General features: G+C 41.1%; 1 protein-coding gene across 1 annotated transcript in view; it reads left to right on the forward strand.

Moving 5' to 3' along the window:
- Positions 1 to 19,031, forward strand: part of CUNH5orf42 (chromosome unknown C5orf42 homolog) — a 137,035-nt gene that overhangs the window by 111,710 nt on the left and 6,294 nt on the right. Inside the window, exons 42-48 of the mRNA XM_023712733.1 lie at positions 361 to 391; positions 1,126 to 1,257; positions 3,847 to 4,012; positions 8,296 to 8,354; positions 9,019 to 9,186; positions 10,747 to 10,871; positions 14,486 to 14,566. Coding sequence (XP_023568501.1) covers positions 361 to 391; positions 1,126 to 1,257; positions 3,847 to 4,012; positions 8,296 to 8,354; positions 9,019 to 9,186; positions 10,747 to 10,871; positions 14,486 to 14,566 — 762 coding nt within the window. The remainder of the gene's footprint in view (positions 1 to 360; positions 392 to 1,125; positions 1,258 to 3,846; positions 4,013 to 8,295; positions 8,355 to 9,018; positions 9,187 to 10,746; positions 10,872 to 14,485; positions 14,567 to 19,031) is intronic.

Below are 19,031 nucleotides of genomic sequence, written 5' to 3' on the forward strand. Positions count from 1 at the left end.
GTGGCCAGCTCAGCCCACCAGGGTGCGGGCTGGCTGGCATGTGGTGCTGGGGGATTGAACCGTGGTCCCTGTGCTTCGCTGAACTTGTTCTAAGTAGGTGCTTTAGACCACTGAGCCATCTCTCCAGCCCTCGAAAATATTCTATAGAGTACACGGGACAGAAATATAATCTCAAAACAAATAATATTTACTGCCAAACAGTGTATTTAAGAGGAGGCTAAATATGCTATCTATATGAATCTTTAAACCAATGTATAGGTTCAGAAATATTTCAGTTTCTGTTTATGTAATTTCTAAATTTGATTAAGAATTGGAAATTAAAACATCATCCTAAATCTTCATTAATAATTTTTTTTAAAGGTATGAAGAACAGTGATGAATTCTTTGAGAGGTAAATATTTCAAGACTTAATTCATTACCTTGCTTAAATTTAGACATAAATATGTGTTCTGGAGATTTTTTTCCTTATAAATGTCAACTTCTAGATTACACTTCTTTTGGTTTAAAGGAATGTAATAAATTTCTACTTGAAATGCTGTGTTGTAAGAAAGTAAAATGTATTTTCTTTTTTTAATATTTATTTATTTATTTATTTATTTATTTATTTATTTTGTGTGTGGCCAGCTCAGCCCACCAGGGGGCGGGCGGGCTGGCATGTGGTGCTGGGGGATTGAACCGAGGTCCCTGTGCTTTGCTTTGCTTGGCTTAGCTTGTTCTAAGTAGGTGCTTTAGACCACTGAGCCATCTCACCAGCCCCTAAAATGTATTTTCTTAAAATATGTTTTAAGGAAGTAAAACATGCCTTACAATTATAACATAAGTAATTACAAAGATACAGGCTATATTTGCTACATTTGTTTTACTGAGTATTCATTAAATTTTAGCAAACAAGATTCACACAGATCTCATGGGCCTAGAGTTTCTTTTTTTAAAGCATCTATGAAGTCATCTTACTGATGCGTATGTTTTCCTATGAGAGATAACAGAATTACAGAAATAAGAGTAGATGTTCACCATTTTCAAATTCATGCTCTTAAAGGCCTGGTTTTGCATGTTTATGTTTGCTTAATGTAATTAAGGTATAGATGGTGACTTGTCGTTCTCTAATTACGTTTTTAATTGAAGTGTTTCAGTAGATCCACTCCAGATGACGGGCTTGACAGATATTGCAGACATTGTTGATGACCTCATAACTCACTGTGGTGTTTCCAGTAGAGAACTTGGCTTGACAGAACAACAAGCTAGGACTCTCTCCAGGTAATCATTTAAGATACTTCATTTCAGTAGTTGGTTTTGTTTTGGGGTGCCAAGGGTGGAGCCTTTGGCCTTGTGAATGCTGAGCACATGTCACTGGTCCGGCACCCCTGGCTACTAAGTAATTCATTTTCAACCAACTTAAAATGTTTTTAGTTCAAGAATGTTTAAAATCGGCCACATTTTAGTGTAACTTTTATGAAACAAATGTGAAGCTTCTCCAACCATCTATGGCTGGCTCATTTAGCTAGCACAGCACCTGTATAGCCTGTTAGCTTTCCCTAGGTCTCATCATTCTAAGCTCAACGTATAGTTGTTGCTTATTAGAACTAATGAATAGTTTAGCTCTTGTACTTTATCCTAAATATTAGCCCTTAGGATATATTTAGAACAGCCTTCCTGTGGACCATTACAGTTCCTGAGTAAAATGGGGGCTGACTCTTCTCATGCTTCCCTGAGAGTTTACCTAGCTCTTGGTGTGCTCATATGGTCACCTGAGGGGATTCATCTGTTTCCTAGTTGAATTCTATCCACCGCCTTAATGAAGATGTAGTGTGCTACAATTAAAGTCACAGCATATTACCTGACAATAGTGCATCAAAAAAGATGAAAGAATATTTCTATTTAATTACTGGAATTTATCATAAATGAGCTGTATTTATGGCCTTGTATTAAGACCACGAAAATCCTAACTTGCTAAACCAGTGCACTTAGTGAAGTCCTAGTTATTCTTTTTTTCCCTGAAGTTAATGATCCATGTTGTAAATATTTCACCAGTATGTGAAATGTCAAAAATTAGAATAAAAATGGAGAACAACTGGTAAGACCCAGGAATACAAGTGAGCTATGGGAAGAAAGTCGGAGAAAGCAGCTTCCTCAGTTCAGGAATTTGATCTGTCAGATCAGTAGAAATTCTAGCCTGTTAAGACGTAATGTCATACATGAAGTTCGATGGTAAGGACAGGAGTTAGATGTGGCTAGAGTTTGTGCATGGAAGGGAGTGGGACAAGCCAGGAGGGGACCAGAGGCATTTGCCGAGCTCACCTCATTGGCAGGCAGCAGGGGAGTCAGCAAGGGTCTCAGCCTCAACCTGGAGCCAGTTAAGACTGCTCTGGAGTGGGAGATGAGGTGCTTAGAGTGCAGAGTGCAGGTCACAGGGCTGAGAAAACGCTGGAATCTGTCAGAAGGTGACGGTGACAAATTTTGTTGGATTGACTAAATTGATAGTGATTTTAGCAAGTTGAAGAATGTAGTTTAAGACATAAGGTAGGTACCAGGAGGCTATTCAACTAGGAATACATCAGCTTAAAGTCATTCGAGAACCTGATGCCAAGAGGAGGTTTAGATGAATAAGAGCTTTATTTAGAGAAATGTCTGGGAAGGGAATGGGAAGGAGCCATACAAAGTGGGGGCCAGCTATCAGACTGCACTGCTGCTGCGGATCTGACTTTGTGCTGGGAGATCCCCAAGATCACTGCCAGGGGCAGCATTTTGCTAGGAGGTTCACAAAATTTAGCATATACTGTAGTCATGTTTATAGCAAGAATTTATCCCAGCAAACGGGATCAAAGCAAAATCAGCACAGAGAAAAGGTTCACTGGAACGAATTCCAGGGGAAAATAGGCACAGGCTTCCCAGAAGAAGACATACCTAACTTCTAGTACCAAGTTGTGACAAAATGTGAAATGTCTGCCAGGCAAGCATATTAGGTTCCTGTTGGTTTTATTAGGGGTACTGCTTGCCATATTCTGCGACCCAGACTATTGAGAAGGAAAGTAGTATCCACAGTAAAGCTCACTGTGTGTATCTGTGACCCCCATTCCATCTTGCAGGGTGTCTTCACGCCCTGGGTGATGCATCTGCGCCCAGTGTCCATCTCCAAGCACCCATTTTCTCAGTCAGTAGTGGTACCATTTGCATTAGTTTAGACCCCTTGAGAAGCAGAAGGCAAGATGGGATGGGAATGATGTACAAAAGATTTGTTGGGCACATGGCTGTGAGCAAAGGGGGAAGGAAAGAGTTAGGGAGCCAGGGTCTCAAACTGCAGTGTAGTTCTAAGAACATTTCACCCAGGCTGATGATAAGGCCCCAAGCCAGTGTCATCCACAGAGCTGCAGAAACAAGCCAGTCACAGCAATCCTGCCCAGTGGCTGGAAGATGGGGGTAGATGCAGGACAGCTCAGAAGTCACTTCTCTGTATGAGTTTTGGAAGTGATTGAGATAGTCTAGGGATCATAAATAAGGAAGTTCAAAAGAAACCATATTAGTACTGAAGTCATAGAGAAGGAAACCAATGTACAAGGCTATATAGTGTTTTGAGAAATAGGAAAGCATAAAAGGTAAGATGTAAGAGAGTTTAAAGAGAAAAAGAATTTAAAGAAAATGTTACAGGGAAGTTGTTGGTACCCCTCTGAGACTATTTTGTGTGGAATTCAGGGAATGGATTGGAACAAGTTGACTAGACTATACATGTAGACTACCTTTAAACGTGCAGCAAAACCTTTCCAAATGAATAGTTTAATTTAGTCACAGTAGTTCTCATCAAGGCACAAATTTAAAAGCAAATAATGCCTTACATGTTCAATTTTTCAGGATTCCGCATTTGCCTGGCAGATGCCCGCAAAGAACTGAGAAAGAGAAAAGAGAAATTCGACTTTGGATGAAAAGAAAAAGAAAAGAAAGAATGGCAGAATATTTAAATCAGCTGGCAGAAAAAAGGGGACAAGAGCGTAGTCCTTTCTGCCCCAGAAGGAATCCAGTAAGTCTTCTGTGTCATGGTAATGCAGTTGACACAGGGCACATGTAGTTTTTCCTAGCCAGCATTGGCAAAAAGTTTGACATAACTTCAGTGCCTTTTTATTGGAAGATAGAAGAGACATTTTACGTAAATCAGGAAAGCTTAAGAAATAATCTTGCCAGGAGGATAGCAGCCTAAGAGCCTGCCTGGTAAGCACAAGGTCCTGAGTTCAATCCCTTGTATCAAAAATGAAAAGAAATCATGTTCACCCTGTGCCACACTGGCCCCACCCCCCTGGTGCACTGAGCCACTGGAACCCGGTATAGTGATGTGTTCCTGTAATACCAGCCCTGGGGAGGCTGAAAACAGGAGGATTGGGGCGGGGAAATGGATTAGTGGAATAAACACTTCCCTGGCAAGTGCAAGGGCTGGAGTTCAATCCCTGGTTCCACCAAAGAAAAAAAAACAAAAAACAGGAGGATCACTACAAGTTCAAGCTGCATAGTGAGACTGCAGCAAATACACAAAAAAGAAAGAAAGCATATTAACAACCGTGTAGCAGGATATAGTGCACACTTGGGCCGGGGAGATGGCTCAGTGGAATAAGCGCTTCCCTGGCAAACGCAAGGACCTGAGTTCAATCCTTGGTTCCACAAAAAAAAAAAAAAAGTCACAGGATATAGTGCACAATGTGTTTACTGAGTGATCTTAAATTTTTGTTTCCATCTGGCTAATTGTGGCTCTGTTGTGTTAACCAAATAAGGAGGTTGATAGATTGGGATACCAGTTATTTCTTTAATTTTCAGTGAGTCAGTGGAGTTAAATGAACAACTGACTGTGTTTTTATTAAAAGCATTTGCAAAACTTGATTTCCTATCTATTAGTTACCTACAAAGAACACAAAATATAAAAATTATGGTCTAATCCTGTACCCGCAGCAGAGCAGTGGCACTTCTGTGTGAGATTTCTTTCTTTTTTTTTTTTTTTTAATGCCTTTTAAATGTCAGCATTGATTCACTGAGCCCTGTATATGGATATCCCAGGACCAGGAGTATTCTTTTCTTTACTTTTTAATAAAGTTACTGTAAAAATAACCTTTATATTATAGACTACAGTTTATCTACTTTTAATTTGAAATAGTACTTGATTTTTAAAGCATTTCTAGGAAACAAATTGAGTAAGTGAATTTACTAGGTAAGACTGTCCTACTTAGGCTCCACGTGATGCAAAAGTAGGTCAGCTGTTATTTAAATATGTAATTTACTTAACTGGTCTCTAGAAAGAGCAGGTTGAGCTCTCAGGAGCTATACCTATTCAACAAATTTTCCTATTCTTAAAAAAATAATAATCTCTAAAAGTACCTCAACACCCTACAGGTTTAATCTACTTTTTCCTAAGACTAAATCTGTAGTATCTGAAGGAAGTGATCCTCAGATTCTCGTGGAGATTTGAATAGGCTTATCTCCAGCAATCAGAGTCATCCATTGAGCAGTGGAGAGGACTAATCTCTGCTCCGTGAGGCAGAAGGGACTCAGAGTCCTTTAGAGACCTACTGAGGACTGGAGCTGCCAGCCTGAACTAGGAATGCCTTGTTTGTTGGGCCTGGAGTCTGGCCAGCATCCCTTTTCCTACCAGTGAGTTACCATCTTTGTGATGTTTAGCCCAGTGATTTCCTTTCCTCCACCTCTCAGCCAATGAATTCTGCCCCCTCACTCTGCCTGAGCACGTTTCCCTTGTGTACTCACTTGCGTTTCCCTTTGCTGCCCGCCCAACTTGGCTCCTCTCTACCGTGGAGTTACCCTGCTGCTTCAAGATACCTTCTGCCCAAGTAGACTTTCCCCAGTCATATCCCCTGTGGGTGGCTCTCATGGGAACCAGCCAGTGAGTTCGTCACTAGGGTGTAAATGGGGAAGAAGGACAAGACAGATAAGTTTGAAAGAGGGGCCAAGGGGCTCTTGCGTTTAGTGCACAAAGAGCTCTGAGCTTACTTTTATTTACTTAGACATGGGAGTAGTCAGGTAGCAGCAGATACATCTGCCTGCTGTTATCTATGCTGTATGCCAGCCTGTGAACAACCAGACTCAGCTGTGTTGACTGTTTTGTTTTTTTCTGGCAGTACCAGGGATTGAACTGAGGCCCTTGTCCTTGCCAGGGAAGCACTTACTGCACTGAGCCATCTCCCCGGCCCCTGTGTTGACTCTTGCCTAGAAATGCAGTGTGCTAGTATGCCCGCATGCTCATTGCCAGAGGAGCGCCGTTGTTGTCTCCTTGCTTAGGCCTTGATCCTCATTGTCTAGTCTCCTACTGAAAGGACACATGCAACTCAAAACAAAAATCTCCTCCCATCATTCTTTTTGATGTGGTGATGAAGATTATTGAACCTGTAATGCAAACGCTCTACCACTGGGCTACATCTCCAGCCCCACAACAAGTCTTTTAAAAAAAATTTTTAATTTCAATTTTTTTTTGGGGGGGGCAGTACTAGGGATTGAACTCAGGCCCTTGCGCTTGCCAGGGAAGCACTTAATCCACTGAGCCATCTCCCCAGCCCCTCAATAATTCTTAATATTCCTCTTTGTATGTTTTGTATACTGAGCCTTTGTTGCTCATGTAAAACTTCTGTGCGGGTCATCTTTTTTTTTTTGTTTTTGTTTTGTTTTGGTTTTTTGGTGCTTTTTAGTAAACTAAGGGTTTTTTTGTTGTTTTTGGGGGGTGTTTTTTTGGCAGAACCGGGGATTGAACTCTGATCCTTGCGTTTGCCAGCTAAGCGCTTATCCTACTGAGCCATCTCCCCAGCCCCAACTAAGTTTTAAAATTAAGAGAATTATTCAGCTCAGACTCCTAGTGATCTTCCTATCTCAGCCTCCCCAAAGCTGGGATTAAAGGCTTTGAGCTACCATGCCCGGTTTCAGTGGCCAACATGGCTGGGGCCAGCATGGCATGCAGTACTGGGGATCGAACCCTGGTCCTTGTGCTTGCCAGGCAGATACTTAGACTGCTGAGCTATCTCCCTCACCCAGGAGAATTCTTAAAATTCCAAAATAACTGACATTTGACTGTTTGCCTTATGATCCATTTTGAAATACAGTGGTACCGCAATTCATAAACTTAATTTGTTCTGTGATTCTAGGAAAAATAGCCATGTTTGTGTTTGTGTAGAAAATGGTCCTAGTCATTAGTTACAAATGCAGAGCTTAAAAAAAAATTCTACCAAATGTTTCTATTTACAAACCATATTATTTTTTTCAAACCATATTATTTATAACCCACTACAATAATTTTTTGAGGGCCGGGGAGATGACTCAGTAGAATAAGCACTTCTCTGGCAAGTGTGAGGGCCTGAGTTCAATTCCCAGTTCCACCAAAAAAAAAAAAAAAATTTTTTTTTTTTGGATAAACATTTTACAGTATTAAAATGATTATTTTAGGGCTGGCAAAATAGCTCAGTGGACTAAGCGCCTGCTTTGGCAAGTGCAGGGACCAGGATTTGTTCCCCTGTCTCCCATGCCATGCCAGCCCTGACCCCAGGCCCACGGAGCCAGGCAACTGAGAACAGGCGTGATGGTGCATGCCTGTAATCCCAGTGCTGGGAAGACTGAAAACAGGAGGATCACTAGGAGAGCTGCGCAGTGAGACCTTATACCAAACACATAAAATAAAATTTTTTTAAAAAAAGATTATTTTAAGTGTCATTTTTTTTCAGACAAGCTGTTGAAGTGCTGGCCTGGCAAGCACAAGGGCCTGAGTTCAATCCCCGGTTCTGCCAGAAAAACAAACAAGCTGTTGGTGGGATTAGTTACAAGATTCAGTACAACTTTCAGATGTCGCCATCCCTCAAATATTATTTTTCATTTTATATATAGCTTAATAAGATCTCATTGTTTAAGAAAATATATTGGGGCTGGCGAGATGACTCAGTGGTCTAAAGCACCTACTTGGAACAAGCTTGGCAAAGCACAGGGACCACGGTTCGATCCCCCAGCACCACATGCCAGCCAGCCCCCTGCCCCCTGGTGGGCTGAGCTGGCCACACACACACTAAATAAATAAAATGTTAAAAAAAAAAAAATATATATATATATATATATATATATATATATATATATATAAACTACAAAGCATATTTTGTATTTCATTTATTAAACTGGATATTATATTACAAGAATTTTTATATTTTGTATTAGGATAGACATCTTATTAAATATGACTCTATTTTATACTGTTTGCTAAAGAGCCGGGTTATGTGTAATGTCTAAATTATTTGGACAGAACAATAATGAATTAACCAGATATTTCTTTTGCAGTTTTATATGACTTCCAGGGAAATCAGGCTGAGACAAAAAATGAAGCATGAAAAGGACAGGTGAGTTCGGCAGCTGTGCCCTGTACGTTCTGTCTCCCTCTCACCAGGCAGGCAGTGCCTTCAGAATTGCAGTGTTTACAGGTCGTTCTGTTCAGTAAACAAAATTATGGGTGATATCATTGTCTTTTCTTCAGAATTTGCTTTCAAATATTATTTGTGCCATTCAATTTTTTTTTCTTTAATCTCTTATCTATTTGGTACAGGGTCTTGCTACGCAGCTCAGACTCATAGTGATCCTCCTGTCTCAGCCTCCCCAGTGCTGGGATTATAGGTGTGTGCCATCACATCTGGTTTCGATGGCTGGCATGACTGAGGCCGGCATGGCATGCAGTACTGGGGATCGAACCCAGGTCCTTGCGCTTGTTAGGCAGGCGCTTAGACTGCCAAGCTATCTCCCCAGCCCGCCATTCAACTTTTATGACTTAATTTTACTTTTCTGCTTTTCCTAATCCTGGGGTGTATGTGCATTCGGGAAATACCCCAGTGGCCCCATTATTGTATTTAACAACACACTAGGACATAATGGTTTTCAGAAATCTGATGAAGAGGAGGATTTGAAAAGCATTGAGAAAAGCAAAAGCACCATATTCCCTCCAGAAATATGAACTTAAAGTGACTCTGAGTAAATGATGTTTAATTCGTTCATTCATTTCTTTTTCTGAAGATTGCTGCTGTCTAGCCACTACAGTGAGCGAATCTCCCAAGCCTATAGTCTGATGAGTGAGCTGCTGGCAGAGTCAGGACAACTACCAGCAGCTGCCCAGAAACCACTGCCTGGCACGCCCGGCCCTGCTCGGCATTGTACACAACAGCGCTGCTCTTCCCCTAGGTGGTAAGACCCAGTTTGGTGTGTCATTTCACAGAAGAATGGCAGGCCTGATGAGACTTTCCTGACCCAAGTTCAGTGTTTTGCATCTACCCTGCTTAGAGTTATGATGACGAAGTGAAGAAAAGACATAGCCGTATAATTATGAGGACTACATGAATCTATAGACTCGACAAGGGAGATGATAAAACTGTATATCTGTTCAGTCTTCATGTTTTCTTTAGTTTCAATTCTGATACAAAATACCTGATACCCAAAGAGAAGGGAAGAAAGATTTATTTTTTATTTTTTTGGTACTGGGAATTGAAGAAAGGTTTATTTTGTAGCTCACAGTTTGTAGAAGTTTCAGTCCACAGTCAGCTGGCTGCTCAGGGCACTATGGAATGAGGGGATGGTGGAGGAGAAACAGCCAGTGGCTGGACAGGCAGAAAGCAGCAGCAGGCAGCAAAGTGAAGCAGTGAAAGCCTCCCTCCGCTCTCATCTCATCCAGGCTACAAGTATGGGGTAGTACCACCCACACGCAAAGCGGGGTTCCCATTACCCACAGCCAGAACTGTGCTAAGCCAGTCAGTGGATTAATTTAATGATCATACATAGTAGTCTAAATTCACATATGCTTAATCCAGCCACTTCCAAAAAGCCCCCACTAGTGAGCCTAGAGGTCTTGACAGCACATCTAGGTACAAGCCATAATGATGTCTGTTCAGATTGGCTTCTGTAATTTCCTCTGAACTGTGTCCCTTGGGGAGATGGCTCAGTAGAATAAGCGCTTCCCTGGCAAGCACAAGGGCCTGGGAAGTTGGAGTTCAATCCCCGGTTCCACAAAAAAAAAAAAAAAAAAAAATCACTAGAATGAACTGTGTCCCTTGTTTTTCACCCACTGTCTTCTCTCTGGTAGAACTGTCAACCCCCACTGCTGGCCACTTCTCCTTGCCCACCCTCCTTGTCTGGTTATATTCATCTAATTGTGCCATTATTGTATATTTCGCCTTAATGTGTAGCTATAAGTCCACTGGGCAGAAATCATTAAGTATCGAGTGTTACAGTATCCAGTCTAAATTTCTTATATATGGCAAATAAATATGCAGAGTTAGGTCTGGTGATGATCCATGTTATAAGCATGAATTATAAGCAGTTTTAAAAATTACCACCTTTAACAAAGTAAAGATTAGAATTGTAAACATAACTTAGGCGGTCATAACAAAGGCTATATATCAGATATAATCCATTCATCTATACAGAGTATGGCATTTACTCAGAATACCGAAAGTTCCATTTGAATCTTTCTCAGAATGAATCAGGTAAATAACTGCCAAATATATGGAGAATTTAAAATGGGTAGAATTAACTAAAAACAATTTCTTTGAAAAAACTGAAAGAAGTTTGATTTTGTATGGCAAATAATTACTCATGGGTTATCGATATTAAATGTAACACCACTGAGGTGAATAAGCAGTGTTAGAGAATATATTAATCTGGGCCATAATTTGGGGTTTTTTAATATTAAATTTAAATATTAAATATGAAGTGACACTCCAGGGGTATAATGTGTAGTTTCTGTTGCAGTGAGAATCAGCGTGGGTACAATTTTCCAGTAAATCGACCTGGAAAAGTCAGATATGGATCCAAACCAAGTTATGCCCATACAGGGAGACCTCTTGGGCCTCCTCAGGGCTCACCCCAGCCACATGGTAAGGTTTACAGCTCTTTGTTTTGCAGGGAGAGGGGGCATTGTTTTTATTAGTACAAACTTCCGCATATAATGATCACATCCTTCATAAGGAATTTGTACCTACCTGCGATTAGAATGTCTCAATCCCCCTCACTTCCGTTCCCTTCAACCTTTCTCCCTCCCCATTTAAAGTTCTTTCATCTGGGGCATCTGTACTTATCCCTTCTTGTCTCCAAAGTTGTGGTTTCTTTAGTAAAAGCTACAAATCTTAGTAAAAAGGAATTCTGATTTCACCAGAATGTCAGGGATTCATGAAAGACTGCTGTATCACGATATTGTTCTTCTGCTTTGAAGTAAGAAGGGCCCTGTGAATCTTTTTAAACTAATTGCCTTTTTAATGGGATTTGAACAGTGAATTACTTGTAACTTTTGCATATTTGAAGATACAGCCGCTATTTACAACTAATTTTTCTTAATTTTACTGTTTGGGTTTTGAGTACTAAAGTAGGATATAGTTATGTTTAGAATGTTTATACACTAAATATGTATAAAAACGGATAACAAGATAGTATAAATATATGCTGTTGAAAGTTCTAGTACCATATGTACCAGGTTCTACTCTTTAATTACAGGTTTATGCTGTTTAATTTCAACCCTATGACATAGGAATTATTATGTTCTCATTTTAAAGATGAGGAAACCAAGGCACAGAAAGGTTAAATAATTGCCCGGAAGTGGTAGAACTAAAACTTAATCCCAGTCTGGGTCTAGTACTTATATGCTCAGAACTTGCACCTCAATATGCTGCCTTAATTTACAAAATAGAGATTTTCTAAATTCCAGTCCATTGATAAAATTTAATTATTGCTTTTGATTGTCAAATTTCAGTTTAAAAAAATCCTTAAAACTAGAATTTTAGGTCTGGGAATGTAGCTCAGTGGCTCACCTGCCTGGCAGGTATGGGGCATATAGTATTTGATTCCTGGTACAAAAAATAATATTAATAATAATAAACAGATTTTCAAAATAGTGAACCATGCTTTCTTTAAAAATTTTTTTTGTTATTGTTTGCTTTGGGCCGCAGAAATAGCTCATCGGACTAAGCGCCTGCTTAGGCAAATGCAGTGAGCCGGGTTCCATCCCCTGTACCAGGTTCTATCCTCAGTACCGAATGCCATGCCAGCCCTGCCCCGGGCATGGTAGCATACACCTGTCATCCCAGCGCTAGGGAGGCTGAAATGGGAGGATCACCACAAGTCCGAGCTGCATAGTGAGACCCTGTACCAAATACATAAAAAAAAAAAAAAAAAAAAATCGTATTTCCTATGTTTGCCAAAACTAAAGAAATTCTAAATTGGCCAAATTTTAAAGCCCTAAATCTTGCTTTTTTAGTATCTGAGGGGAAGGTGTTGGATTACCTGGAGGTGTGTCTTCCTCTACATCTGTCCCACCTCAGGCTGTAGGTGTCCCCCGCATTGACTGTGGCTGTGTCAGCCACCCTCTGTCTGTCTCCTGTGCCTCCCCTGCCTGGCCTTCGTGCCATCCGCCACCTGTTCTTTCTGCTTCCTCTGCCCCTTCTCCCCACATAACCAGGGCTACATTACAGCTCTTTTATCAGCCACTTGCTGTGCCTTTGTATTCCTATTCCTTAGGTGAAATTCTAAGACTTATACTTACAAGTAAGTGGCATTTCTGTGTCTTTTGAAGACATCCCTGATCTTAACTCTAGTTCTTTGAAATATATTCCGTTTTAAAAATCAATTATTTTATTTTATTTTATTTTTGTCTTTTTGAGACAGGGTCTCACTATGCAGTTCAGGCTGGCCTTGAGCTCACTATGTAGCCCATGTAGTTGCAGTGATCCTCCTGCCTCAGCCTCCTGAGTGCAGGGATTCAAAGCTTGCACCACGCCCGGCTCTATTGTCCTTTCTGAGTTGAGGCTAATATATTTTGGTTTGTGAAAACTAGTGGTAAATGGTGACTTAAAGGACCAGCCAAATAGCTCAGCGGATTAAAGCACACTGGCCCTGCCCCTGGGGCGCACTGAGATGGCAATTGAGACTGGGCATGGTGTCACAGATTCCTGTAAGCCCAGCGCTTGGGAGGCTGTACACAGGCAGATCACTATGAGTCACATCTAGTAGTGAGACCCTGAACACACTGTAGATCCTTCCCTAAAATGCAAAAAAAAAAAGGTGACTTAAGTAGTTGTTTCTCTGTTCTGTGAGTCCTTATTCACGTTTATGCCCCTCTTGAAGTACAACTATAATGTCTTGTGCCCTAGATGCTTGTGAACTTTGTGCCCTGCAGCAGACTACACCAGATAATAGCTGTGCTTGCTTCCTCATCTCTACATTATGCCTCACACTGAGCAAATGAAATACTTGAAGAATTGGATATATTTTAAATGATTCTTTTCCCCAAATAGCTGTATATAAACAAATTATTACAATATTAATGACTGGGGATCTGAGCACTTATACCATGTCAAACAACATTATCATGTGTCTGGCTGTTATCCTCACCTGTCACTTACTCTCAGGAAAGGACTAGGTTTGAGAGTCATCCAGACCTAGGTTCATACCCCAGCTCTACTGTCTAATTGTTGCCCTTAGATATTCCGAGATAATCACATAAAGTTTACTACTCTTGTGGTGGTGGTACATTCCTCTAGTCCAGCCTCTGGGCAGGCTGAGGCAGGAGGGCCTGTCTGCCTGTCTGTCTGTCTGCCTGCCTGTCTGTCTGTCTATCTATCTATCTATCTGTCTATCTATCCATCTTATCTGTTTATTTAATTTGGTTCAGGGTCTTGATTTGCAGCTCAGACTCCTAGTGATCCTCTTGTCTCGGCCTCCCCAGTGCTGGGATTACAGGCATACACCACTAACACCTGGTTTCAGTGGCCGGCTCAGCCTCCCCAGGGTTCCAGGGCCAGCACAGCATGCAGTCCTGGGAATTGAACCCGGATCCTTGTGCTTGCCAGGCAGGCACTTAGACCGCTTAGCTGTCTCCCCAGCTCAGGACTCTTTTTCTTTTCTAGGAGTTGAAGGCCAGCCTGGTCAGCATAGTAAGACCCAACATCTAGAAATGAACAAGTAAAGAGAACCTACCTCAGAGAGTTGTTGAGGATTATAAGTAAAACATTTTGCAATTATTTGCAAAGATTAAATTTAAGAAAACTTAATTTGGACCTTAATGTAGAACACTTAGCTACCAAGGCTGAGGCTGTTTGGTCCCTAGCACTACAAAACAGGAAGAAACCTCAACCATTCTCTTGATGAAAGTTAACTTGGCATTTTATGTAGGTGTTTACTGCTAATAAGCTTAATATGATCCTGGTTTTCCTAGCTGCCAGAGATACTCTCAGACTGCATTTGCCGTTTGAAAAAGGGGCATCACGGCATCCTAAGTGTGCCAGATCCCAAAGTGCCGCTTTGCTCTTCCACGCCTGCAGCTTGTTTTTCTTTGTTGGTCCAAGGGAACCACCGTTTACTGCGCTCCTACTTGAGCAGTTTTGAAGCAGATTCAGAGCTGATCGGATGCTTTAGTTTCTGTCCTCAAAGCACTTCCAGGATGAAAGGTGGAAACTCACGGCTGTGTTCCGGGAGTTCAGTGGTCACATCTGTTTTCTAGGAGCTGCCGTCCAGAGAAGAGCACGCGGAGCCACAGCGGCAGCAAGGAAAGCTATGCAGGCTTCAGTTACCTTACGGAAAGGTAAGGGATAAGGAAAGAACAGAAAGTTCTTAGAATTAAGACTAAGTTTTAAATCATTACACATCACTCTGGGAAATTACAAGTATCAATTTAAGGAAGAAGAGTATGGATTTTGTGTGGTTTGGCGCCTCACAGAAGAGCGTGTGAAGGTAGCTTTTCTGCAGTTGTAGTTCAGTGCTCACTCTAACCTGGGGCACATTTCTGGCCCCATTTATGTCATTTTCAGTTTTTCCTCCTACAAAATACCAGCTGTAGCAGTGCAAGTGCACAAGGCAACGCTGGTCAGTAAGCAGAACTGCTGTGTCATCCCCATCTTACAGCCAAGAACACCAAGGCTGAGAAGAGACCTTCGCATCTCCTTTGAATAATAGAAAGAGTAGATACAGAACATGAACTCCACGTCAGCGATGGCGAACCTCTCAGAGCTTTCAGTGAGATGAACAGCCCGCTGTGGCACTTGTGCACAGGTTCACCGCCGCTGCTCTGTGCCAGGCATTATGTTAACACCTGATGTTCATGATCTTAATTATCATGTTGATCGAATGAGGTCTGTTGCGTTATCCCCATTTAAAGACAAGAACTGCATTGGGTGGGGTTAAGGATAGAGAGAAAACAACTTCCATGCACTATAAAAATGATGAGATGTAGAAATAAGATGAAGTCCGGCTGTTATGCCTCTCCACTAATATTTCCTTTCTTACCAAATCCATTTTTCAGTTTAGTGTATTTCTATGTCTGATCTGGTGTTTAACTCATTCATCAGGTATTTAATATCAGTGGCTATATTTGGTGGTGGGGTGGCTAGGGAATGAACCAATGGTCTTTATACTGAGCTATGTCCCCAGCCCTTTAAAAAATTTTTGAGGGCTGGGGAGATAGCTGAGCAGAATAAGCGCTTGCAGGTCCCAAGTCCGATCCCTGGTACCGCACCAAAAAAAAAAAAAAAATTGAGACAGTGTCTCACTAACCCACTTAAGTTGCCAAGGTAGGGCTTGAACTTGGAGTCATTTTGCCTCAGCCTCCAAGCATGCTAGGATTATAGGCAGGCATCACTGTGCCTACCTTAAGGGCTATATTTTCTAAAACTTTTGTGGTTCTGTTTCCATTCTTTTCCACATGTATACATTAAAACCTTAGTTTCTTGTCATTAGGAGCAATATGAGTACTAATAGCATAATGTCCTGTGCTTTTAATTTTATTTTTTTTCTGTGCTTTTAATTTTATAATCTTCATAATCTTTAAGATTGATATATAAGATATGTAAGATAAGTGAAAGTAGAAACATTGTGATCTCTCAGAAGTAAAAGGGCTCATAAAAGACTATTATATGTCAACAAATTTGATAATATAGAGTCAACAGATAAGTTCCTAGAAAAATGCAAGCTATGAAACTTGAATCAGGAAAAAAGAGACCACTAACAAAGAAATAAAAGTAGTGATTAAAACCTCTCAACAGAGGAAAACTTAGGAGCAGATGGGTTTACAGCTGACTTCTGCCAGACTTTCAGAACAGAACTAACACTAAACTCCTCAGAAAATATAGCTGGAAGGAATTCTTCCAAATATTTATGAGGCCAGTATCACCTCGATACCTAAGCCAAAGACCTATAAGATAGTGTCTCTGATGAGCAGTTATGTAACAATCTTCAATAAAATATTAGCAAATCTAACTCAACAATGTATCAAAAAGATTACACATCATAATCAAGTGGGAAAACCTTCAACATATTAAAGGCCATTCCTAGAACATCACACAGCTAACATCATGACCCGTGGAGAACTGCAGCTTTTCCCCTTAAGACCTGGCACAGCAGGAATGTATTTCTGGCACTTCTGTTCAAGACAGTACTGGAAATACTAGCAAGAGTAGTTAGAGGCATACATAAAAGGCTTCCAAATCAGAAAGGAAAAAAATTAAATGATGTTTATTTGCAGATAAAATCATTCTATATGTAAAAAAAAATACCTGCGCCAGGGAGATGGCTCAGTAGAATAAGTGCTTCCCTGGCAAGCTCAAGGGTCTGAGTTCAATCCCCGGTTCCACCAAAAAAAAAAAAAAAAAAAAAAACCTGAAAAAATTACAGAAAAAGCTAATAGAGATAGTAAATGAATTGAGTAAAGTTTTAGATACAAAATCAATATACAGAAATTCTTTACACACAATAATGACCTAGCAAAAAGAAAATAATCCTATTTATAAAAGTATTAAAAAATACTTTGGGGGGCCAGCGAGATAGCTCAGCTGTCCAACGTGCCTGCTTAGGCAAGCTCAGGCAGGTGCAGAGGACCGCAGTTCGATTCCCAACACCACATGCTGCGCCAGCCCCGCTCTCAGGGTGGGCTGAGCCAGCCCCGCCCTCACAAAAATACTTTGTAATAAATTTAACCAGAGAAAGGTAAGACCTGTACAATAAAAAAATATAAAACACTAGTGAAAGAAAGAACATAAAGAGTAAGATAGTTGATATTTATGAATTATGATTTAATATTGCAAGAATATACATAGTACTTAAAGCAAGATACAAATTCAGTGCAATTCCTATAAAAATCCCAATGACACTTCTCACTGAAAAAGAAATCCTGAAATAAGTATGGAACTACAGAAGATCTCAAAATTGGCAAAGCATGTCAGAGGAAAAGTTGGAAACATCTCACTTTCTGATTGTGGGCTGTGGGTGTAACTTAATGGTAGAATGCTTGCCTGGTATACATGAGTTTAATCCCCAGCAACACACACAAACACACAGACACAGGACACACACATTTGTAAAATTGAAGTTATACTACAAAGCTGTAATAAAACAGTATGATACTGACGTAAAAACAGATACATAGGATGGGGATATAGCTCAGCAGCACACTGCCTGCCAGGCAAGCATGAGATCATGAGTTCAATGCCCAGTACCAAGAATAAATAAAATTATTTTTGTAAAAAAGCAGATACATAGACCAGTGAAACAGGATAAAGATTTAAAAACTACATGGTCAGGACTGGGGAGATAGCTCAGCAGTCTAAGTGCCTACCTGGCAAGCACAAGGACTTGGGTTTGATCCCCAGTACCACATGCCATGCTGGCCACTGATACACTGAGGTGTGGTGGTGCATGCCTATAATCCCGTGCTGGGGAGGCTGAAACAGGAGGATCACTAGGAGTCAGAACTGCATAGCGAGACCCTGTACCAAACACATTAAAAAAAAAAAAAAAAATGTTCGACTCATTCTTAACAAAAGTGCCAGAATGACCACAATGAAGAAAATTGAATCTCCTCAACAAATGGTCCTGAATATGGGCATGGTGGCACACACCTGTAATCCCAGAACTCTGGGCATCTGAGGCAGGAGGAGTGCAAGTTTGAGTCTTATATGGGCAACTTAGCAGACCTTGGCTCGGAATGAAAAATGTTGGTAGGTAGCTCAGTGCAAAAAGACTCTGGATTCAGTCCCTACTTCCTGAAAAAAATGATGCTTGCAAAGCTGCTTGTCACATGCTGAATGAAGTTGGGCCCTGTATTGTTCAACCATCCATCGCTATGACAAAATGCCTTAGGTTCTCAGGTTCTACGAAAGAAAGCTTTATTTCAGCTCATGGTTTAGAAGTTTCAGTCCAGGGTGGCTTGTCCCCATTGCCTATGTGCTATGGTGCTGTAGTAGGTCATGGCAGGAATGTGTGGCCAAGGATGCTGTTCACTTCTTGTCAGCCCAGAATCAAAGTACAAGAGGGGGCCAGGCCCCAGTGTCCCCTTCAAGGGCGTACTCCCAGGGACCTGACTTCCTTCCACCAGGCCAGTGGTGGCCAGCCTCTGCACCTGTTCCTCAGTGGGCTGTTTGCATCCTTGAAAGCTCTAACAGGTTTGCCATCGCTTCCCAGGCCCACCTGCGGAAGGGTCTACCCCTCTCGCTAGTGCCGCAGGCTGGGACCTGCACCTTCACACGTAAGCCCTTGGGGACAGTCAGGGTCCCAGCAACAGCATTCTTCCCTGGTTCGCAGAGGCCTGTGTCCATCTCACAACGCGAGACACACTTGGTCCATTTCGGTTTTTCATTTTTCCAAAGTTTAAGTCCAAGCCAATGCTTGGTAAGATGAGGCAGGAATTTGAGCCTGGGAATTCAAGGCCCAGTCTGGTATCACACCAGTACCTTGCCTCTGAAAACAGTGAACATAAATTTTTGGCAACATGAGATCACAGTGGTTCCTCACTTATCACAGAGGTTATGTTCCAGACACCCCTGCCATAGGTGAAAAACCAGCGAAGTAGTTACGTTACAGTTATTTTAGTGTGTATATATATTTTAAGGCTTTATAAACCCTGCCTACACTCTTATAAACCTTCTCCACACTTCTAGAAACAGTTCTAATATTCTTAATCGTTTTCTAAACTAGTAAACCTATGTAATTTTAACAACCTATGTATACTCTATGGTACAGTATTTTATTTCATTTTAATATTTTGTATGTTAGAATTA

This window comes from Octodon degus, unplaced genomic scaffold (assembly GCF_000260255.1).
Source record: "Octodon degus isolate 3935 unplaced genomic scaffold, OctDeg1.0 scaffold00002, whole genome shotgun sequence".
NCBI classification, from domain to species: Eukaryota; Metazoa; Chordata; class Mammalia; order Rodentia; family Octodontidae; genus Octodon; species Octodon degus.